At 36.1% G+C, this 21476-nt stretch overlaps 1 protein-coding gene across 1 annotated transcript in view; it reads left to right on the top strand.

The window, feature by feature from the left end:
* Positions 1-21476, top strand: part of MALRD1 (MAM and LDL receptor class A domain containing 1) — a 593611-nt gene that overhangs the window by 455737 nt on the left and 116398 nt on the right. Inside the window, exon 34 of the mRNA XM_060003111.1 lies at positions 14397-14598. Coding sequence (XP_059859094.1) covers positions 14397-14598 — 202 coding nt within the window. The remainder of the gene's footprint in view (positions 1-14396; positions 14599-21476) is intronic.

The raw sequence follows: 21476 nt of genomic DNA on the forward strand, positions 1-21476 counted from the left end.
CGTTTTCCAGTTCACTTTGTGAAATTTAATCTGTATCGATGCTGCTATGCCGTTCATCTCTGGGGGCTTTACTTCAGCAATCATTTCGTTAATTTCCAAGAACTCTGAATGCTTCTTTTTCATATTAGTTTGTTCTATTTTATAGATATGATGGACACTTGAATCTCTCAAGGGAATTAATTACATTTCTTTATATATTTCCCCATTTATCCTATTAGCAGTTGTTCTCATGGTGTTCAGTACTGGTCTCAATTTAATTCCTGTCTTTCAGAATTTTCCTCAACTGTCAGGTTACTTACTATTGGTTTTCTATTCCTATATGTGGATGCGTCTAGATTGGATATTATTACCATGTGTGTTTTATTGTGTCAGACCAAGTAAGAAATTTTCTTTTCCTAGCAGTGAATATGCATTCTAATTCAAGATCTCCAGTTTTATTGCTCTGGTGTAAAGAAGGAGATGCATTTTCTAGTGGACTTACATTTCTGATGTACTGCTGGCTTGTTTATTTGTCGAGGGAAGTACAAGTACTTTGTGGCAGTCACAAGGCCACCACCTCACTTCTTTGGTCTCAGTGCCCTTTCGTGAAAACTCCCGTGTCAGATCTCCCACGCCAGCAGTATTTATCCACCTGTGTGTCCTAGGTATGAATGCCTGCATCAGTAACTCCTAACATATGGACTGATCTGGCTTTTTATGGAGTCCTTTGATTAATTATGAGCTAGTGACACATGCATAGCTTCTTCTCTATGCTGTCCACCTCTTAGAGTTATTCCAGAATTCCACTGCGAACAGTCACTTTTTTGTTGGTCTTTTTTTCACCTGTAGCTGTTTGCAAGTTCCTCAGTTTTGTTTATGTAATTTCAACCAACAGTTTCCATTTGGTTTGAAACTCCCAGAAAGTCCTTACTATTTTTGTATGTTGGTAGATGTGCTCCTAAGTTTCCTGTGCTTCTGTGGATTTCTTTCAGTATTTTTCCTGTCTTTGCAGTGGAACGTTCTTGAGGTATATAAGTAAACATATGTTTTTAGTTAGCCATCAGAACCAGGAACCATTTTTCCGAATATTTACAATTCTGCAGAATACACTAAAAAAAGTAAACTCCCTTTTTTTTTTCTGTTTGTTGTTTTACAGTCTAAAATTTCCTTCATTTTGAGAGAAGATGTTTTGAAGGCATTTTGAAGGTAGTCTGTACAGTGATTAGTTGGGAGAAAAAACATGGAGGTATCAGGCTAACACTGAATGCTACACAGGTCATTCTACTATTGAGAAATATTTGGTTGGTGCTTTATGTCTGATTACTCCTAAATAGTCTGTCTCTTTCAAAGAATGTGAAGTTAATGTTGTAGAGCTAAATACAAGTCAGCCACTTCAATTTCCACATGCGTAGTAGCTGTAATTTTTCTCAGCTCTTCTTCCTCTGATACAGCCAGTGATGTTTTTTGCAAACAAGTGATGTTCAGGAAAGACAATCAACTGGAAACCTATGTCCTAGACCCAGCTTTCTAAGTTGCTAATGACTAGAAACTTACAGAGTTTCTAAAGCTCTCTGGTTCTCGTTCCCCTTGTTTACAAGCACCCTAGTGACGCATTTGTAAAAAATCTGAAATTGTGCCCTGAAATCATTTTTTTTTAAATCCCATGAATGTGTCAGCTCGTTATGGTGAAATTGCCTAGTTAACTTTCTTATTAACATGACTCATCCTACTATATTAACTCTTTTTTTCTCTATGGATGATATATGATATGTAATAGCAAGCTCTTAAATAATAATAAAAAGGAAATGTATTTAGTCTTGATACTTTATATACATTATTTTAATTTAAACCTAATAACAGACATATCAGGAAGATATCAATATTTCTTCCATTTAACAAAAGAGAAATCAAAGCTTGAAAAGGTTACATAATTTAGCCTAAGACATCCAGTTAGTATTGGCAGAGCCAGGATTAGAATCTGCGTCCTAGCCCCTGACCATAACACTATTCAGCCTTCTTATTTATAGGGAGGTAAAACCCTGAAGGAAAGTTATATGCTTTTTAAATATGATAGAGGGACCAGAAATTCCTCCTTTTACCACAAATATTCACCAGCCAATTTGGCTGGTCCTTTATAGTTTGAACAGGGTTTTCATGTCAGTGAACTCATTTAATTTGCTCTGAGATGTTACAGAACAAACTGGATTCCCTTTTTCCCATCTCCAATGAGAAAGGCAAAGAAAAAAAGAGTGATCTATTTCCTCAGCCTTCAGGGACAGAGCTGAAATGTAGATGGTTCTGCAGTTCAAATTCTGACGTTCTAAGGTTTTTTTTTTTTTTTTTAAATCATCCATTCTCCTACTTACCTATGGTGTATTTTTAAATTTTAAGACACCATAGCTTATTTATAACTCACTGACTGCCTAACCCAGAAAGAAAATTGTGGTGATGTTTTAGTGAGAACAAGAAACTATTTGTAAGAAATAGCGATTAGGGTATTGCTAACTCTCACGGCAGTACCTGAATAATCCTGATTTTTATAAGTAGATACGTTTTCTTTATCAGATAAAATGATGAATTTGCCAAGGTAGAACTTGTGCAGTGAGAAACAATGAGAATGCTACTTCTTCTTCGACCACTGGTCAGCGAGTTACTTGGTCTCTAGGCCCTGTAAAGTTTTTGACTAGATGATCTCCAAGATCCTGTCCAACTCCAAAGTTCTTAAATCTTTAGCTTTTTCATTCTTTCATTCTTTAGCAAATGTTTACTGAGCCCCTATTATGTACCTGGCAGTGTTCAAGGCATACATAAATAAACAAAACAGACAACTCCCTGCTCCCGTAGAATTTATGTCATAATGGGGAAACTCCCATTAAACAGCAGGAAATGAGATCAGTGAGTAAGCTGAGTACTCTTTTTCAAGACTCTGTGACAAAGTAAAGCAGTGTAAGAGGATTGGTCGGGCTGGGTATGGGCAGAGTGAGCCGCTTTAAGGGTGTAAGCTTAGAGCAAACGCTTGAAGGAGGTGAGGCTGTGAGCCATGCAGATACAGCGCCCGGAGTGGGAGAACAGACAGAGAGAAAAAAACAGTACAAAGACCCAAGTCAGGAGTGTTCATGGGGTTTAGGGAGATAGGCAAGGGAGTCTTGTGGCTAGAGCACAGGGAAGGAGGAGAGAGTAAGAAGACACAGAGGAAGGGGAATGGGGAGAGGTCTTGAAAAAACTTTCATACCATTGGAAGGACATTTTTATTACCTTTGTTGTGAGACCCAGTTCTAGAAAGTTGCTATTACTGAGTTCTTAAGCGCCTCCTTTGATAGCTTAATATACCTGGTACTTTGATAATTCTTGCCTGTGATCAGGCAAAGGAGCTTGGTCTTAAAGAGGGAGTTGGGAAAAGGAGCTGACATTGGCAAGCTTAGAGGCGATGTGCCACTTGACTTTTTTAAATGTCCAAAATTGGAAATAGAAAGTGTGATGGAAAGAGGGTAGGGAGGAAAGAGAGGGTGAGTAAATGTGTTTAGAAGACCAAGTGACCATTTGAATAATTGCTTTAATTGGCATTGAAATGGATGAGGCAATTGTTTTTTTCCAACAGACTAGGAAATTGAGTGAATCAAAGCAAATCAGGAAAATTCCACACTAGCTCGGTCATTCTCTACTGTGAATATTTTGGGTTTTTAAAAATATTCTTTAGATTCATAGACTTTATTTCTTTTAGCAGTTTTAGGTTTACAGAAAAATTGAGCAGAATGCCCAGACGGTTCCTGTATACAGTACCCACTCTCATTACCCCCAGCTCCAAGTTTTCGCTATTATTAACATCTTGCATTACTCTAGTATATTTGTTACAGTCGATGAGCCAATATTAGCTCTTTATTATTAACTAAAGTCCATAGTCTACATTAAGTTTCACTCTTCATGCTGTACATTCCATGGGTTTTCACAAATGTATAATGATGTGTACACACAGTTTCATACAGAATAGTTTCACTGCCCTAAAATCCCCCTGGGCTCAATCTATTCATCCTTCCCTACCTCTGCCACACTTCTGGTAACCACTGATCATTTTTTACTGTGTCCACAGTTTTATCTTTTCCAGAAATTCATATAATTAAAATCATACAGTCTGTAGCCCTTTTAGATTGGTTTCTTTCACTTAGAGATATGCGTTTATCCATGTCTTTTTTGTGGCTTGATAGCTCACTTCTGTTTTTATCACTGAATAAGATTCTAGTGTATGGATGTACCAAAGTTTAACTATTCATCTGTTGAAAACCCTGTTGGTTGCTTCCAAGTTTTGACAATTATAAATAAAGGTGCGATACACATTAATATGGAGGGTTTTATGTGGATATAAGTTTTCAAATCCTTTGGGTAAATATCAAGGAGTGCAATTGCTGAATCATGTGGTAAGGATGTGTGTAGTTTTGTGAGAAACTGCCAGACTGTGTTCTAGAGTGGCTGTACTAGTTTGCATTTCCACCATCAATGAAAAAGAGTTCCAGTTGCTCCTTGAGAAAATTTGGTATTTTCAGTGATTTGGATTTTAGCCATTCTAATATGTGTTATAATTGTTTTAATTTGTATTTCTCTGATGACGTATGACGTTGAACATTTTATCCTATGCCTATTTGCCACCTGTATTGCTTCTTTAGTGAGGTATCTGTTGGACATTTTGTGTATTTTTAAATTGGGTTGTTTGTTTTCTTATTTTTGAGCTTTAAAAGTACTTTGTATATTTTGTAATAGTCCTTTATCAGATATGTGTTTTAAGATATTTTCTCCAATCTCTGGGTCATCTTTTCATACCTATAACAGTGTCTTTCACAGAGCAGAAGCTTTTAATTTCATTGAGGTCCAATTACCAATTTTTTCATTCATGGTTCATGATTTTGGTTTTCTATCTAAAAAGTCATTGCAAAACTCAAGATCACCTATAGTTTCTTTTATGTTATCTTCTAGATGTTTTATAGTTTGCAGTTGACATCTAGGTCTGTGAACCATTTCAAGTTAATTTTGGTGAAACATGGACGCTCTGAATCTAGATTCACTTTTTTGCACGTTGATCTAGTTGTTCTAATACCATTCGTTGAAAACACTAACCTTCCTCATTGAATTGCCTTTGTTCCTTTGCCAAAGATCAGTTGACCATATTTTTGTGGGCCTGTTTTGGGCTCTATAGTCAGTTCCTTTGATCAATTTGTCTATTCTTTCACCAGTACCACACTGTCTTAATTAATGTACCTCTGTAGAAAGTCTTGCAGTCAGGTAGTGTCACTCCTCTGACTTTGTTCTTCTCCTTCAATATTGTGTTGGCTATTCTAAGTATTTTAACTTTCCTTATAAACTTTAGAAAGAATTTGTCAATAGCCCTGAAATAACTTGCTGAGATTTTGGCTGGGATTGAATTCAATCTATACATCAAGTAGGGAAGAACTTACATCTGGACAATGTTGAGTCTTCCTCATGGAATATCATCCATTTACTTAGATAGGTTTTTCATCAGTTTTGTAGTGTTCTTCATATAGACCATGTACTTTATTGTTACATTTTTACATTTATATTTCTTTTTTCAGTGCTAATATAAATGGTATTATGTTTTTAATTTCAAATCCAACTGTTCATTGCTGGAATATAAGAAAATAACTGACTTTTGTACATTAACCTTGTATCCTACAACCTTGCTATAATTGCTTATTAGTTTCAGAAGTTTTTTCATTGTTGTTGCATCTTTGAAATTTTCTACATAGACAGTCATGTCACTTGCAAACAGAAGCATTTTTATTTCTTTATAATCAGTATACCTCTTATTTCCTTTTCTTCTCTTATTGCATTATGTCAGTTTTCCAGTACAATGTTTAATAGAAGCAGTGAAAGCAGACATCCTTCTTTGTTCCTGACCTGAACAGGAAAGTCTCCAGTTTCTCACCATATACAGGCAAAAGTGATTTAAAGAACTCCAATTTCAGACACATATTGAAAAAAAATATATTTAACTTTAAATATATTGAAAAAGAAGTTTATAAGTGTCTAAGTTGGATAGCACAAATTAACTACTATGGTAAGACTGTAAGACTGAGCTAAGATTTTTCTGCTGTACGTGAAACAATGCCTGGTACTTAGCCAAAACTCAATAAATATTTATTAACTGAATGAATGAAATGGTAAATGAATGTGTGATGACAATGAAAAACAGGACTCAGAACATAAAACATCTATGTTCTTCATTAAAAAATAAAAACTGGTGACATAAAAATAAGAATGAGATTAGCTATAGGTTTTTTGTAGGATATTCTTTACAAGTTGAGGAAGTTCCCCTCTATTCCTTGCTTCTTAAGAGTTGTTATCATGAATGGATGTTAAAATTTGTCATATGATTTCTCTGCATCTATTGATAAAATTATATGATTTTTCTTCTTTAGCTTGCTGATACGGTAGATTACATTAATCAATTTTCTAATGTTTACCAACTTAACATACCTGAAATAAATTCTACCTCATGGTTGTGTATAATTCATTTATACATTTTTGGATTCATTTTGCTAATATTTTGTAGAGGATTTTTGCATTTATGTTCATGGAAGATATTGGCCTATAGTTTTCCTTTCTAGTAGTCTCTGTCTGATTTTGGTATTAGGGTAAAGCTGGTCTCATAGAATGAATTTGGAAATGTTTCCTCTGCTTCTATTTTCTGGATACAACTGTAGAGAGTTGATACCATTTCTTCCTTAAAATTTTGGTAGAATTCACCATCAAACCCATCTGGATTTATTGCTTTCTCTTTTGGAATGTTTATTAATGATTGATTCAATTTCATTAATAGATAAAGGCCTATTCACATTATCTGCTTTTCTTGTGTGAGTTTTCATAGATGTGCTTTTCAAGGAATTGATCAATTTCATCTAGATTATCAAATTTGTGGGCATGGAGTTGTTAATAATTAATAACCCTTTATTATTCTTTCAGGGGATCAATGATGATGGCTACTCTTTCATTTCGGATATTTATATTTGTATCTTCTCTCTTTTTTTCCTTAGGTAACCTAGCTAGAAGTTTATCAGTTTTATTGTTCCCTTCCAAGGACCAGTTTAAATTATTGATTTTAGATCTTTCTTAATTTCTACTTTATGAATTTAATTCTGTGAAATTTCCCTGTAAACATGGCTTCACTATCCCACAAACTTTGATTATATTTCCATTTTCATTTGGTTTGAAATACTTTTAGTTTTTCTTGTGACTCCTTCTTTAACCCATGTTTTATTGAGAAGTGTGTTGTATAATCTCAAAAGTATTTGGCCTTTTTCTTCAGCTATTTTCCTGTTACTTATTTCTAGTTAAACTCCACTGTGATCTGAAAGGATACATTGTATGATTCTATTCTTTTAAATTTGCTATAGTGTGTTTTATGACCCAGATGTCTTCAATCTTGGTGAGTGTTCTCTATGAGTCTGAGAAGAATGTGTATTCTGCTGTTTCTGGATGACGTAGTCTACCAATGAATTAGATCTAGTTGATTGATATTATTCAATTCAACTATGCCCTTACTGATTTAATGCCTCCCGCTCTGTCAGTTACTTATAGAGGGATGTTGAAGTCTTCAACTGTAAGAGTGGATTCATCTACTTCTCCTTGCAGTTGTACCACTTTTTGAGTTGTACTGTCTCAAGTATTTGATGTTCTGTTGTTGGGTGCATACACATTCGGGATTGTTGTCTTCTTAGAGAATTGACCGCTTTCTCATTGTGTAATGCCCTCTTCATCCATAATAGTTTTCTTTCTCCGAAGTCTGTTTTGCCCAAAATTAATATAGCTTTTCCAGCTTTCTGTTCATTAGTATTAGCATGGTATATTTTTCTCCATCCTCTTAATTCTAATCTACCCGTGTCTTTATATTTAACTTAAGTTTCTTATAGACAATACATAGTTGAGGCTTGTTTTTTCTGACAATCTCTGACAATCTGACAATCTGACAATCTCTGTCTTTTAATTGGTATATTTAGAAAACAGACATTTAAAGTGATTATTGATAGTTGAGTCAATACCTAGCATATCTGTTACTGTTTTACATTTGTTAACTTTGTTCTTTTTGTGTGCATGTGTCTTATACTCTTTTTTGCTTCCTTTGTTTTAAATGAGCATTTTTTATGAGTCCTTTTTTCTCTTCTCTTAGCATGTCTTCTTTTTAAAGCCTTTTTTATTATTTGCCCATGAGTTTGCAACATGCATTTACTAATAATCCAAGTCCACTTTCAAATAACACTATACCACTTCATGAGTAGTGCAAGTACACAGTATTCTCAATTCCTCCCTCCCTTCTCTTATAATGTGCTGCCATACATTTCACTTGCCCAAAAGCTAAAATCACTGAATACATTCTTGTTATTATTATTTTGACTAAACTATTATCTGTTACATCAATTAATAATAAGAAAAGTAAAATATTTTATTTACCTTTATTTATTCCTTCTCTAACACTCTTCTTTTTTTTTATGTAATCTGATTTTCTGACCACATCATTTTCCTTTTCTCTAAGGAACTTCTTTTAACTTTACTTGCAAGACAGATCTACTAGCAAAAAATTTCCTCAATTTTTATTTGTCTGAGAAAATCTTTCTTTCTCCTTTATTTTGAAGGATAATTTTGCTGGATATGGAATTCCAGGTTGGAGTTTTTCTTTCGTCACTCTAAATATTTTGTTTCACTGTCTTCTTGTTGGCATGTTTTCTGAAAAGAAGTCTGATGTCATTCTTATCCTTGCTGCTCTATAAGTTGTTTTCTCCCCCTGGCTTCTTTCATTAGATAGATTCTCTCTAACCTTTGATTCTCTGAAGTTTGAATATCATGTGCCTCAGTGTAGATAAATTTTAGTGCTGGTATTTATCATGTTGATGTTCTCAGATCTTCCAGGATCCATGGTTTGTTGTCTGTCATTAAGTTTGGGAAAATATTTATTATCACTTTAAATATTTTTTCTGTTCTTTCTTTCTTCTCCTACTGGTATTCACATTATGCATGTTATACCTTTTATAACCATTCCACAATTCTTGGATAGTCTGTTCCATTCTTTTGTTTGTTTGTTTTTTGCATTTCAGATTTGGAATTGTCTATTGATGTACTTTCAAGCTCACTGATTCTTTCCTCTGCTGTGTCCAGTCTGTTGATGAGCCCATCAGAAGCATGCTTCATTTCTGTTAGAGTGTTTTTTTTTTTAATTTCTAGCATTTCCTTTTGATTCTTTCTTAGAGTTTCCAGTTCTCTGCTTACATTGTCCATCTGTTTTTCCATGTTGTCCACTTTTTCCATTAGAGCCCTTAGCTTATTAATCATACTTGTATTAAATTTCCTGTCTGATAATTTCAACATCTCCACCATACCTAAATCTGGTTCTGATGCTTAGTCTGTGCCTTGACAGCCTAACATGATATACTGGGTAAAAATTAGGCCTTTAGTATGAGGTTTTATGTTCATCTGGCTAGAGGTTAAGCTGTGTTTGCTGTTTGCTCTAGCTGTAGGATCAGGGCTCTAATTTTCCCTTTTGTCCTTGTTTTTGTCTCCTCTGCTATCTTTGGGTTTCCAGAGAGATTTCTTCCTAAATAAGGTCTACAATGTACTGTTCTTTAAGTTGAATTCCCGTATTTTTACATAGAAGCCCTACATATATGTTGGTAAGTTGTGGGGTGAGAGAAAGCTCTCTGTAGGGCTACAATTAGGTCTCAGTCTTTTAGTGAGTCCTTTACTACCCCTGGGTTTTATTCTTTATAATTTCCCCTCAGATTTTTACTTTTTTCACTCCTTAGGTAATACAGGAAGACTAGAGGGAGCTGAATTGGTAATTTCCCCGTGCATGGAAAACTACCAGGCACTGGAGTTGGGTATTTTCTTTTCCCCAATTCGGTTAGGCTCTGATGAACCTAGTCAGTTAAGCTCTTTTTAAATAATTTGTCTTGCGGGTAGGCCTTGCTGAGAAGAACAGAATGCTCTAGGTATATTTCTGGGTATATTTTCCCCTCCTCCTGCCAAAAAATTGAGGGAAATTTTTCTGTGATTTTTCCCTGTGAGAACCTGATAGGACTCCTGGAGGTCTAACTCACAAAAGTTTGGAGATCCTCCCCACTGACCCCTGCCACCCAAGATTTTTTAACTTTCAAACTTGTCCACAGTGAGTCTCCAGCAATTCATCAACTACAGTTTAGGCTTTTCGACCTCATTACTGGTCCCCACAGGGGTTTCTGTCCCTTGGTTTCTGTTTTAGTAAGTTGTGATTCTCAGCATCTGCCTGTCTCTCTCTCCAATTTTGGAGGCAGCAGTTATGATTGCTCTGTGACCTCAATTCACTGAAGAATTTAAGAAGAGTTGTTGATTTTCAGTTTATTCAGCTTTTCTCTTGTCGTGAGGACTAGAGTAACAATTTCAAGCTCCTTACATTGCTGTCCTGGAGACTAGAGGTCTGTGCTGTACATGTGTAATGAATTGTTTAACCTCTCTCTACCCCAGATTTCTAACCCAGATCTGTTAAGGGAAGTTAATAGTCTTACCCTACATCTACACATGTGGTAGTGTTCATATAACATAACATATGTGAATGTTCTAAATTTTATTAATATGGGCAATATTATTGTTATTTCTATCCTTTATTAAATGAATATAAAGCCTATAAACTCCCTTTTGAGGGAAATTTCCCTTTTCATTACTTTTGATTATTTTGTTTCCTCTCATATAAAATTTGAGTGTTTTCAAATGAAACCATGAGAAATTGTGCACTGCTAAGGATTAAGCACCGTTCAGTTCATTGCTTTGCCCTATCAGTAGTGATTAAAGAGCAGACACCTAGCAGAACAGCTGAGAGTTAACTGAGGGCCAAGTAAAGCCAAGGTTTCCTCTCACTGATGCATTTTACACCCTAACTTTAATGAGCTAAGTATGTGATGAAATGGATAAATGTTTCCATTATCCAAAAGTGTCCATTCAGAGTCTCCAAATCGGCACTGGGACCTGCCTTCAGTGTTTCAGGAACCTGGAGACTGACTAGTTGCAGGAGAGGAACTTTAGGAAAAGCTACTGGTCGAGTTCTTTTAATTCTTTATCTGGACAACCTAGATACACGGATATTGTTGAGGAAGCTGGTCTCTAAGAGCCATGCTCTTCTGGAATTTAATCATCATCACCCATATTTTCTATTACCTGTTGCTGAGTGTTCTCCTCCAGAGGAATGTTCATTCTAAACAAATGCTGAGGAGTTGCTTTCTCAAATCCTTGACATAAATTTAACTGGTTAATGTTATAATATTTGTATTTAAATGGTATAATATTATTTTATTCTGACTATCTATGTTTTTCATTTAGCAAGTTCTCTTTAAGTTTTTCCTACCCTACATTATAAGCTTGGATTATAATATCACCTTTGAATATAATATAAACTTGATTATAATATCAATACATAAACTTCATTATATCTTTATATATTATTTGAATACATTTTGCTTTTATAATAAAAATCATGGTAACAATGGTTGTTTTACAGTATATAATGTTAACAATTATTATATTAATGGTGAGTGTTCAACCAAAATGTAGAATATCAAAGTAGAAGTAACCAGATTATTTATCTAGCAGTTGATTTTTATAAAGCTATTTCAAATAATGTTATTATTGCCACATGAATTGCTTTTCAGTAAAATGTGTGTATTAAAATACAAAATTAGAAACAAACGAATTTAGAATTAATTAGCTTTGAAGACATTAGCCACTTTAATTTTTCAAAGTGATAGTTGTTTAGGGCTTCCCTGGTGGCGCAGTGGTTGAGAGTCCGCCTGCCGATGCAGGGGACACAGGTTCGTGCCGCGGTCCGGGAGGATCCCGCATGCCGCGGAGTGGCTGGGCCCGTGAGCCATGGCCGCTGAGCCTGCGCGTCCGGAGCCTGTGCTCCACAATGGGAGAGGCCACAACAGTGAGAGGCCCGCGTACCGCAAAATAAAAAAGTGATAGTTGTTTAAAAGTTTTTTAAAATAAATACTTTGCTGAGCATTATCATATACATACACACACAAAAAGTCTCAGGAGACAGTGAGTATTATTTCTGTTGAAAGGCAAAAAATACATACCATAATTTTAGTCTTTAGTGGGTGGCCCATTGGCCATAAATAAAATCCAGCATTAAAAGGAGTCCATAAATGATTCTTCTAGTTTTTCCATTGGCCACTGTGGCTACAAAAATCACTTTACATGACATGCAATTGTTCAATTTAATACACTGGTGGTTCCATAAATATATATTACTATTGAAACAACTAATGAACTTGTCAAAAAGTTTTGTTGAAATTAAGTAGTGAGTTAGTAAACTCAACCAGAATTAATTTGGACTGTAGTAGGATGAAATAATGGGATAAAAATAGGTTGACATATATTGGAGAGTTAATTCTCATGATGAGAGGGTACAAGAGGGATGGGCAGGAGATGTCATGGTGGGGTTTTGAGAAGTAGAGTAAAAGGAGAATGGAAGGAAAGGGAATCTGTCAAGAGCATGTAGGATCGATTGAAGATTTAAAAGACTGAAAGCAGAGAATAAAATGAAGTGTTAAAACAATAAAAATGATACATTAATAAATAAAACACACGTATGCTAGAGTTTTGGATAAAACCAGAAAAGGTTGTGTTATATTTTCATGAAATTTGGTTTTCTGAGATGATTTTCCCAGAAAAAGAGTTATAAAATAAATAAAAATAAAGCTATTTCTTTTTAAATCTCTGTGATGTAATCCAGGATTAATGCAAAAGGAGGGCTCAACTTAGTTTGATTTTGTAGAGGTGTCCTGTTATCAAGGTCAGTCAGAAGCTTCATACATATTTCTTTTTAACTTTTAAAAAATGGGGAAAATTTGTATGAATTTGAAAACTAAGTATTCACTAAATCTTGGAGCTGAAGACTCTTTGGAGTGAGTGTTTGCTTATGTGTGAGACAGAAAACAGTCAACTGACCCGAATTCCTTTCATATTGAATCTTAGCTTATTTTATTTTTCAAGAAATCAAATATGAAAGGTAATTTTTACTTAAGAACTGTCTGCTTTTCCAAAATGTTGGTGATAAAGTCTCACTTTTCAGGTTTCCAAGCTTCAGGCAAGTTTTTCTTTTCTTTTTTTTTTTTTTTTTTAGTCTGTCATCTTGATTTATTTTTGGTATTATGTTTAATGTCCATTAAGAGTTGGATTTCTGACTTGACCTTAGACTTTTTGTAGTAGTGCACATTGGCAGTATGCTTAATTTCTGGTCTGAATTATTTAGTGGTTTTTGGTAAGACTCCTAGAATGTCAATATAATATCATGTGTAACAGAATGAGTGATATTGTCCTCTCCTTCTAATAGTATAAATTTTGGATAGATTTTTATAGGATAAATTATCTGTAGATAAATTTTGACACTAAGAAAAAAGTGAGGAAGTAAGGTTTTTCAGTAAAGGGAAATGTCATTGAAGAAAAAGAATATTGCAATAGAGAAAATTACTATCCATGAGTATTCTTTACTCTGAGTCTTATTTTTCCCGTGTAAAAGAAAGGATTGTAGAAGTGATTGCTGAAGTACCTTAAAAGTACATTATATATGTATAATATATATGTATATATTATACATATGTATAGCAACTAAGGAAATGGTAATCATAAAATTTTCGTGCAAAAAAATGTAGGAAAGTATCTTTTCAACTTTATTTTTTGTTGTTTAAATAGATTTTTTTGAAGAGCGCTAGGAAATGTCTGTTTTTATTTTGTTCTGAATTGTTTTTATTGTTTAAAAAAAATCAGAACTTGTCATGGTGGTTGGTTTCAAAACAAGCTCTATTTCTATTTCTCTTCCTTTTGAATCTGTTAGTCCTTATACTTTAAAAAGTCCTGAATATTGACGTTAGTTAATTCAGATAGATTTTCTGTCTGTCAAAATGTTAAATATTTTCCACAGATTGGTTCCTGAAATGACTTGTTTACTCTCATATTCATTTACTATGAGGATTTTCTACAGTAACACACCTTAGTCGAGATGGATGAAGTTTTTTTAAGTGGTGAAAAATTCTAGTTGTACACCTCCACCAGCTTTTTAGATACTTGAGATAGTTACAGTTTGGGGCCATGTCTAATTTGGTACACGGAAATCGATATGTCAAAACTAAACAAAGGTCTAACTCGCCAAAGGAAATATAACATCCATAGTCTCACTTTATAACCACACCTTGCCTGAGTATAAGCTGGATCTTGCCCACTATGTTATAGAACAGATTGTACATCAAGGATGATTAAAAGTATTATTATTGAGCTGTCGCATTGCTAGATTCCATTCTTTCAACAACAACCTGGATGCCCATATGCCTCTAACTTCCAAACAATGAAGAGTTGATTTTTCTCTGTTTCTTTTTCCTCCCCATTTTTAGGTGTATACTGTTGAGGAATCTGGACTAAGCATCCTGGTGTGGTCAGTGATTGGCAATAAAAGAACCGGTTGGATGTATGGACATGTACCTCTCTCCAGTAACAGTCCATTTAAGGTGGCATTTGAAGCTGATCTGAGCGGAAAAGAGAACATCTTTATTGCCCTTGATGACATCTCCTTTACCCCAGAATGTAGATTTGAAGGTAAGCCATCCCTTCAGAAAATGGGATGTTCAAGGATTGTTTTAAATATCTGAATATAGAAAAATGGGGAATTTCTGAGGCATTGCACTTCTTTTCACATCCGGTCCTACTCATACATTGTAGAAAGAACAGTATGTACTGCCGGAGGTAAAGTTTTTCTCCCCATGAAACTTTATCATGAAATTTTCATATCCTCTAGGCAGCAGAATAGCTTAGACTAAAATTCTTTAAGAAACCCAGAGAAAATTTAGTTCCATCAGTATAGCTTTATTGTCTACTTTCTTTATTTCCAAAGGTTCACAACAACTGCACGAGGTAAAGATTCCTCTGTTCACCTGTCATCTTCCAGACTGTCTTTTCCATCCATATTAGCTTTTCCCTTTCCCTGGGCCATTTCCCTTCTGTTTCTACACTACAATCTAGAACTCTGATTCTATTGCATAAAGAAAAAAAAATCTTGTCAGTAACTCCTTTTCTTAGAAATCATCGCCTTAACTGAAATCTGAATTTCTAATGTTTAAGATGCTTCCAGTTAAGTAGCTATTTGCTCTCTTATAAATTCTTCACGTTATCAACATTAGAGAGTAGGGTCATTGCCTTTCAGACTACTCCATGCCTCTTTCAAAGTTCTGTTCTTACAGCCTTTATTCAAACTTTTCTTCTCGTTTAAAGCCACACATCTGGGTTCTTTTTCTCATGGTTTTCCACTGGATTCTAAATCCTGGGCAATCTCAACCTCCAGGTGAATCAAACTGTGTGAAACATTGGCCTCTTAAATTCTAGTAACTTTCATAAATATTTTTCCTCATTAACCAACTCCCATAGTTATATTCTGAACTTTATCATCCCCTCTGAAAATTTAGAGTTAAAAAATATAATATAATCATTATGTCTTCTACTTTTTGAAAACTATAATCATTATGTCTTCTACATTTATGTCTTCTGCTCCTCCTAAACCTGTTTTCCAATGTAAGTAATAAGAAAAAATACAACTCTAGATTTGCAATGTTTCCTGTTTTTTTCCATAAAACAAGCTTTTTATACTTTTCCCCTAATGGTCTCAGATTTAATGATCTAACACCTCAATTCCATTCTTAATCAAGCACTTTGAATTCTGTCCTCTTTTTTTCATTTTAACATAAATTTGGGTCCTAATTATGTTCCAGGAACTCTGCTAAGTACTTTGCAAGTATTAACACATTTATTTATCAGACCATCCCTGTAGAATAGATCCAAGTATCTAGCTCATGTTCCGTATAATGGCTTTATCAGTCTTTGAAATTGACTTACAGTAGCCGTAGCCATTTGCATTTTCCAAACTGCTACTGGTCATACTCATTGGGACCACTAAAAATGTCAACTTATCACGTTAGCTGGACTTCCAACAGTCCCAGATGCAGGTTTAGGACCATTCCCTGGCGCTACTTTTCTACAACAATCCTCAAATCCTCGTCTCTTCCTTGAACTTTCTTCACTCTGCCAATGTTCTTATATCCTTTGAACAGAAAATAGAGCCCGTTTATAATGAACTTCCTTAATTTTCTCTTCCCTTCCTCCAAATGTGCCTGTAACTGCAACCAAATTATTTTTGTCACCGTTCGTCTCAGGAAAAAATCCCTTGAAAAATCCTGCTGAGAAATCTGCTGATAGCCTCATGGAGGTTCTTTTGTATGTGGCAAGTTACTTTGCTCTTGCTGCTTTCAAAATTCTTTCTTTTCTTTGACTCTTAATGATTTAATTATAATGTGTATCTGGGTAGACTTCTTTGAGTTGATCCTGTTTCGGCACTTTTTTTTTTTTCCCCATACGCGGGACTCTCACCGCTGAGGCCTCTCCCGTTGCGGAGCACAGGCTCCGGACGCGCAGACTCAGCGGCCATGGCTCACGGGCGCAGCCGCTCCACGGCATGTGGGATCTTCCCGGACCGGGGCACGAACCCGTGTCCCCTGCATCGGCAGGCGGACTCTCAACCACTGTGCCACGAGGGAAGCCCTGTTTGGGCACTTTTGAGCTTCATGAGTCTGGATTTCTATATCCTTTCCAAGATTTAGGATGTTTTTGGCCATTATTTCTCTAGGTGAACTTTCTGCCTTTTTCTCTTTCTCTCTTGTTCTCTGGGAATCACATGATGTGGGATTCAAGCCAGGTCACGAGGCCGCCTCAGGGACCATGGTCAGATTGAAGCCAGCAGGCCTGTGACTGGGAGTACACACAGGGCTCCTCCTGGTTGCTGAGGGAGCAGGAACTGAACCGTGGCAGAGCAGGGTTGCAACTAGTCACAGGACAGCTCCAGGGTCCACAGCCAGGACTGACGTCAGCGGGCCTGCTTCCAGGGGCACAAATGTGTGTAGGCAGGACTAACTCCTGGAATGCAGTAGAGCAGGGCTGGAACTGGGTCATAGGACTGCTGCAGGATCTTCAGTCACGTCCAAGGTCAGGCGGCCTCTTAATGGGGCACAGACAGGCATGGGTCCTCCCCCACCTCTGGGCATGTTGGGCTGGTTGTGGAAGTGTGGCCAAGCATGGCTGTAGCTGAGTCCACTGGGAAATGGGGCTACTCTTGGTCTGTATCCAGGACCACTTTCAGTGAACCTGCCACCAGAGCATGGGCCTCCCTTCTCCAAGCAGCTCTCCCTGGTCTTGGGCTTCACCAGAGTTTCACAACTCCTGCCAGGATAGCTTGAAACTCCCACGAAGGCACTTTTGTCCATGGGTGACTGCTAGTTTGTTGTTTGGGGTTGGAGGGATGTGAGCTAGGGACCTCCTATTCTACCATCTTTCTGATGTCACTCTCCTCACATGGAATTTTTAAAGATTTTTTAAAAAGAAAAAAATAGCAATTATATATTTATGCCTCCAAAACGTTTGGTAAAAATGGTCTTCGAAGTGTTAGCACTCAGCAAGGAAAACTTCATTTCCTAGTAATACTGTATAAAGGAAGCATTATTATCACATAAAATTTAAAACTGATCAAATTTCAATGAAGTTCTCTCCAAATATTCTATTTTTATTGAATGAAAATGCCCAGGATGGACACAGTTTTCCAATGGAATAGAGTTGTAAAAAAATGTTAAAATTCAGGTGGTACACGGCCTTCTACAATGAATATTTGTTGAACAAAGCAAGAGAAAGATTAGATAAATGTTTCCAATATTCATCCATGTGTGTCCTTCTTCATTCAGCTCTCAGAGAATGTGAAAAATTCTCTACCATCAAAACTATTGAATACTTGCTGCTTCCATCTTTCCTTAATTAGCTCAGTCTCGATTCAAGTGAACTAAGCAAGCTAAATTAACTTAGATAATATTCTCCAAATCTATAATAAGATATCCAGATTTTTACATTTAGCATATTACATTTTCTGATGTCCAGATTAACATCCTAAGATTAAAAACAGCATCCTAAGATTAAAAACTCTCAACTTCATTTCAACCTCATATTAGGTTTTTTGGTTGTTTTGACCATTCACCCCACACACCCTCAATAAGATGCACTCTCCCAGAATATGAAGGGATGTAGAACTGCAGCATTTGTCACCATAAGTTACCTGTAGTTTTCTTTCCATTTAGAAGATTGCCCTACAATGGCGACCCCTTCCCTACCCCACAGATCTTTAGTTTCTATGTTATTACTTCTCTATCCTTCCTTTAATTACTTCAGGTTTCCCAGGGAAACATTTTCTGAATGGAGACATCCTTTATGCAACAAAGCACCTCCAGCAATTCTGAGTCGGCAGAGAAATGCATTTATTTTCACAGAGTCTGGTTTTTTTAACCATGTGAGTTTCCAGGGTGGAAGGTGTTTTCTATTTTTGTTCTATAATTTGAAACAAGAAGGAACACATTTTTCTCCCTGGTGAAGAAACATTTTACAGGGCTGGTAGGACATTGCTGCCTTTAAAACTATACAAGACATTGTACAGTATTTGAAGCAACAGTGAGTGAGAAAATGTAGCATACTTGAAGATATGGTACATATCTACAGAATTTTTTTCAGGAGTCTAATAAGGGGGCAAATACCGGTAGACACAGCTGGAAGGGGAATGATAGGTAGGAAGCAGATTATTTTGGTGTTCTGGGTTGAATAGTGTCCTCCTCCAAATCCATGGCCTTCCCAGGTCCTCAAAATGTGAGCTTATTTGGAAGTAAGGTCTTTGCAGATGTAATTAAGATGCGAGTTAAGAGGAGGTCATACTGGAGTAGGGTTGGCCCTTAATATAATATGACTGGTGTCGTTCTAAGGAGAGGAGAAGGGACACAGCAACAGACACACAGGAAGAATATCATGTGATGAAGGAAGCAGAGATTGAAGTGATGCATCTCTGAGTAAAGGCATGACAAGGATGGCCAGGAAAACCAGAAGCTAAGAGAAAGGAATGGACTGCGTTCTCCCCTAGAGCCTTCAGAGATAGTGTGTCTCTGTGAGCACCTTGAATTTCAGACTTTTGGCCTATGGCACTGTGAGAGAATAAATGTCTATCATTTTAAGCCATCCAGTTTTTGGTACTTTGTTATGGCATCCCTAGGAAACGAGTACAACTGGTAACACTGATGTCTACTTTATAACCAAGAACTGGGTTCAAATTGTCATTAAAACACTTACTACCCACTTGACCCCATTTTTCTTATCCATGAAATGATATCATCAAGATTTAGGAAATGTGCCTTTCCTGAAAAGAGTTGCAGTAACTAATTTTTTAAAAAATTTTTATTGGAGTGTAGTTGATTAACAGTGTTGTGTTAGCTTCAGGTGTACAGCAAAGTGAATCAGTTATACATATACATATATCCACTCTTTTTTTTTTTTTAGATTCTCTTCCCACACAGACCATTATAGAGTATTGAGTAGAGTTCCCTGTGCTATACAGCAGGTTCTTATTAGTAATCTATTTTGTATATAGTAGTGTGTATATGTCAATCCCAATCTCCCAATTTATCCCTCCCCCCACTTATCCCCTGATAGCCATAAGTTTGTTCTCTACATCCATGACTTTACTTCTGTTTCGTAAAGCATTAACTATTTCAGGCAAAAAAAACCTAAGAATAATTCTGCAACATCTTGTCTTCTACTAATTAACATTCCTAAATGAAATGTACTGAGTCCGATGCTCCATTATTTAAATACACAGTAAATAACGAGGGATGCTGCTGTGGATTTTAAATCTAAGAAAACTCCAGTTTTAGGGATTCACTTTATGAACAAACTTTCCAACTAGATTTTTTTGTTAAATTGAAAGAAAATGATCTTCAGGAAGTGAATGCAAAGAAAAGAAATATTATCCTAGGGCATCCTTTTTTAAATTGACTTGGTAAGTATAAAATGAGAGTAACTAGCAAGGTGCCAGACAAATAATGAAATTCATAAGGCATCCAAGGGGAATAAGCAGCCACAAGTTCTCCTGTTCTATTATCACTGCTAAACGACAGTGGCTCTCACGTCATTCTGGAATAGAGATTTTCATTCTTGTTTCACATCTCTGAATTTGAGCAGCAAGTATTACTCTGGAGCGTTTCCAGGACAGGTCTATTCTCTTGAATGCAAATTATTTAAAGATGGAGACATTTGTCTGTTTTCATCATCTTCATCATTTATATCATCTTCAGTGATGTATTCTGCATGCCTAGCAGAGTCCTGTTGTACAGGAGCTACTCAATAAACATGTCCTATGAATAAAGAAATATGTCAAATGAGTAGATGAATAAGTAAAAGTCATCAACTGAATTTATCGACATATGGTACCTCCTTTCACCACCACCAATGAACTCTGCCTCCAGTCTTATTTTCAAACCCTTGTTTGGGAGGTAAGAGAGACAGAGACAGAGACAAAGAGAGACGCAGAGAGAATCCAATAGATTCTGTGTGGCTATATTGAGTGATAGAAAGATGACAACTACACTAAAAATTTAGAGACATGAGTCTAAATCGTGACTGTATCACTAAATACTTGTATAATTTTAAGAAACTAATTTAAACTCCTTAGACCATGTTTTGTCATCAGGGAAATGATATAGATAATCTCTTAACACTTTCAGGTCTATCATTTTATGATCATATGGGACTTGGTTTGTAAAAGAGGATTAGGAAGGCAGAAGGAAGGCATAGAGAATGACATACAAAAGAAGAGAGTCCAGAGAGAATGAGGAGGGAGTTCAAAGGGATCTAGGGTTATGGCAGAAATGTCATTGCACGAAGACACAGAAGACTTCTTGCTACTTGCTGTATTTGTGAACTTGAGTAAGTCTGCCCTTCATTTAGTCAAAGTTGAGAATCTACTGTGTGCTGCCCTGGATTTAGATTGGAAGGACATATGTGCCTATAATATTATCGCCAGCTCTCCAGGAATTTACAAACTAAGGACATATTAGGATAATGACGCATACGTGGAAGCCTAAAATATTATAAAGTGCATTTGAAACTCTCTCAGCTCTAAAACTATAGTTCTAAGATGATTTCATTTGACTTGAAGGCAGCATCAAGTGTATGGAAGTAACTTATTGAGCCATCAATGAATATTCATAAGAAATATTCAGTGGTGTGTTGGTAGACTAGCTCTCAAGGGGGAAAAAATCCCTGATGTGTAGCATTTCCCTATTTCCTTGGTGAAATACCCCAGCATGGTTAATTTCAGGTTGCCAGTATGACCTCACCGAAGGTGTATTTGAGAAGAAAAGCACACAGTCAGCTTTGGCGAAGCAGTACAACAGGCTGCCATACACACACGTCAGAGGAAGGAGCCTCAGGGGTACTGATGCTCCTTTCCTCCCAGCTAGACAGAGGAGTGAAAACTACGGCTGTGGTCCAGGGCAAAGAATGAGCATATTTACTTCTCATAATGGGTGAAGAGTTTGCTAATGAAAACTAATCTCATAATAAGGATA

This window comes from Delphinus delphis, chromosome 2, assembly GCF_949987515.2.
Source record: "Delphinus delphis chromosome 2, mDelDel1.2, whole genome shotgun sequence".
NCBI classification, from domain to species: Eukaryota; Metazoa; Chordata; class Mammalia; order Artiodactyla; family Delphinidae; genus Delphinus; species Delphinus delphis.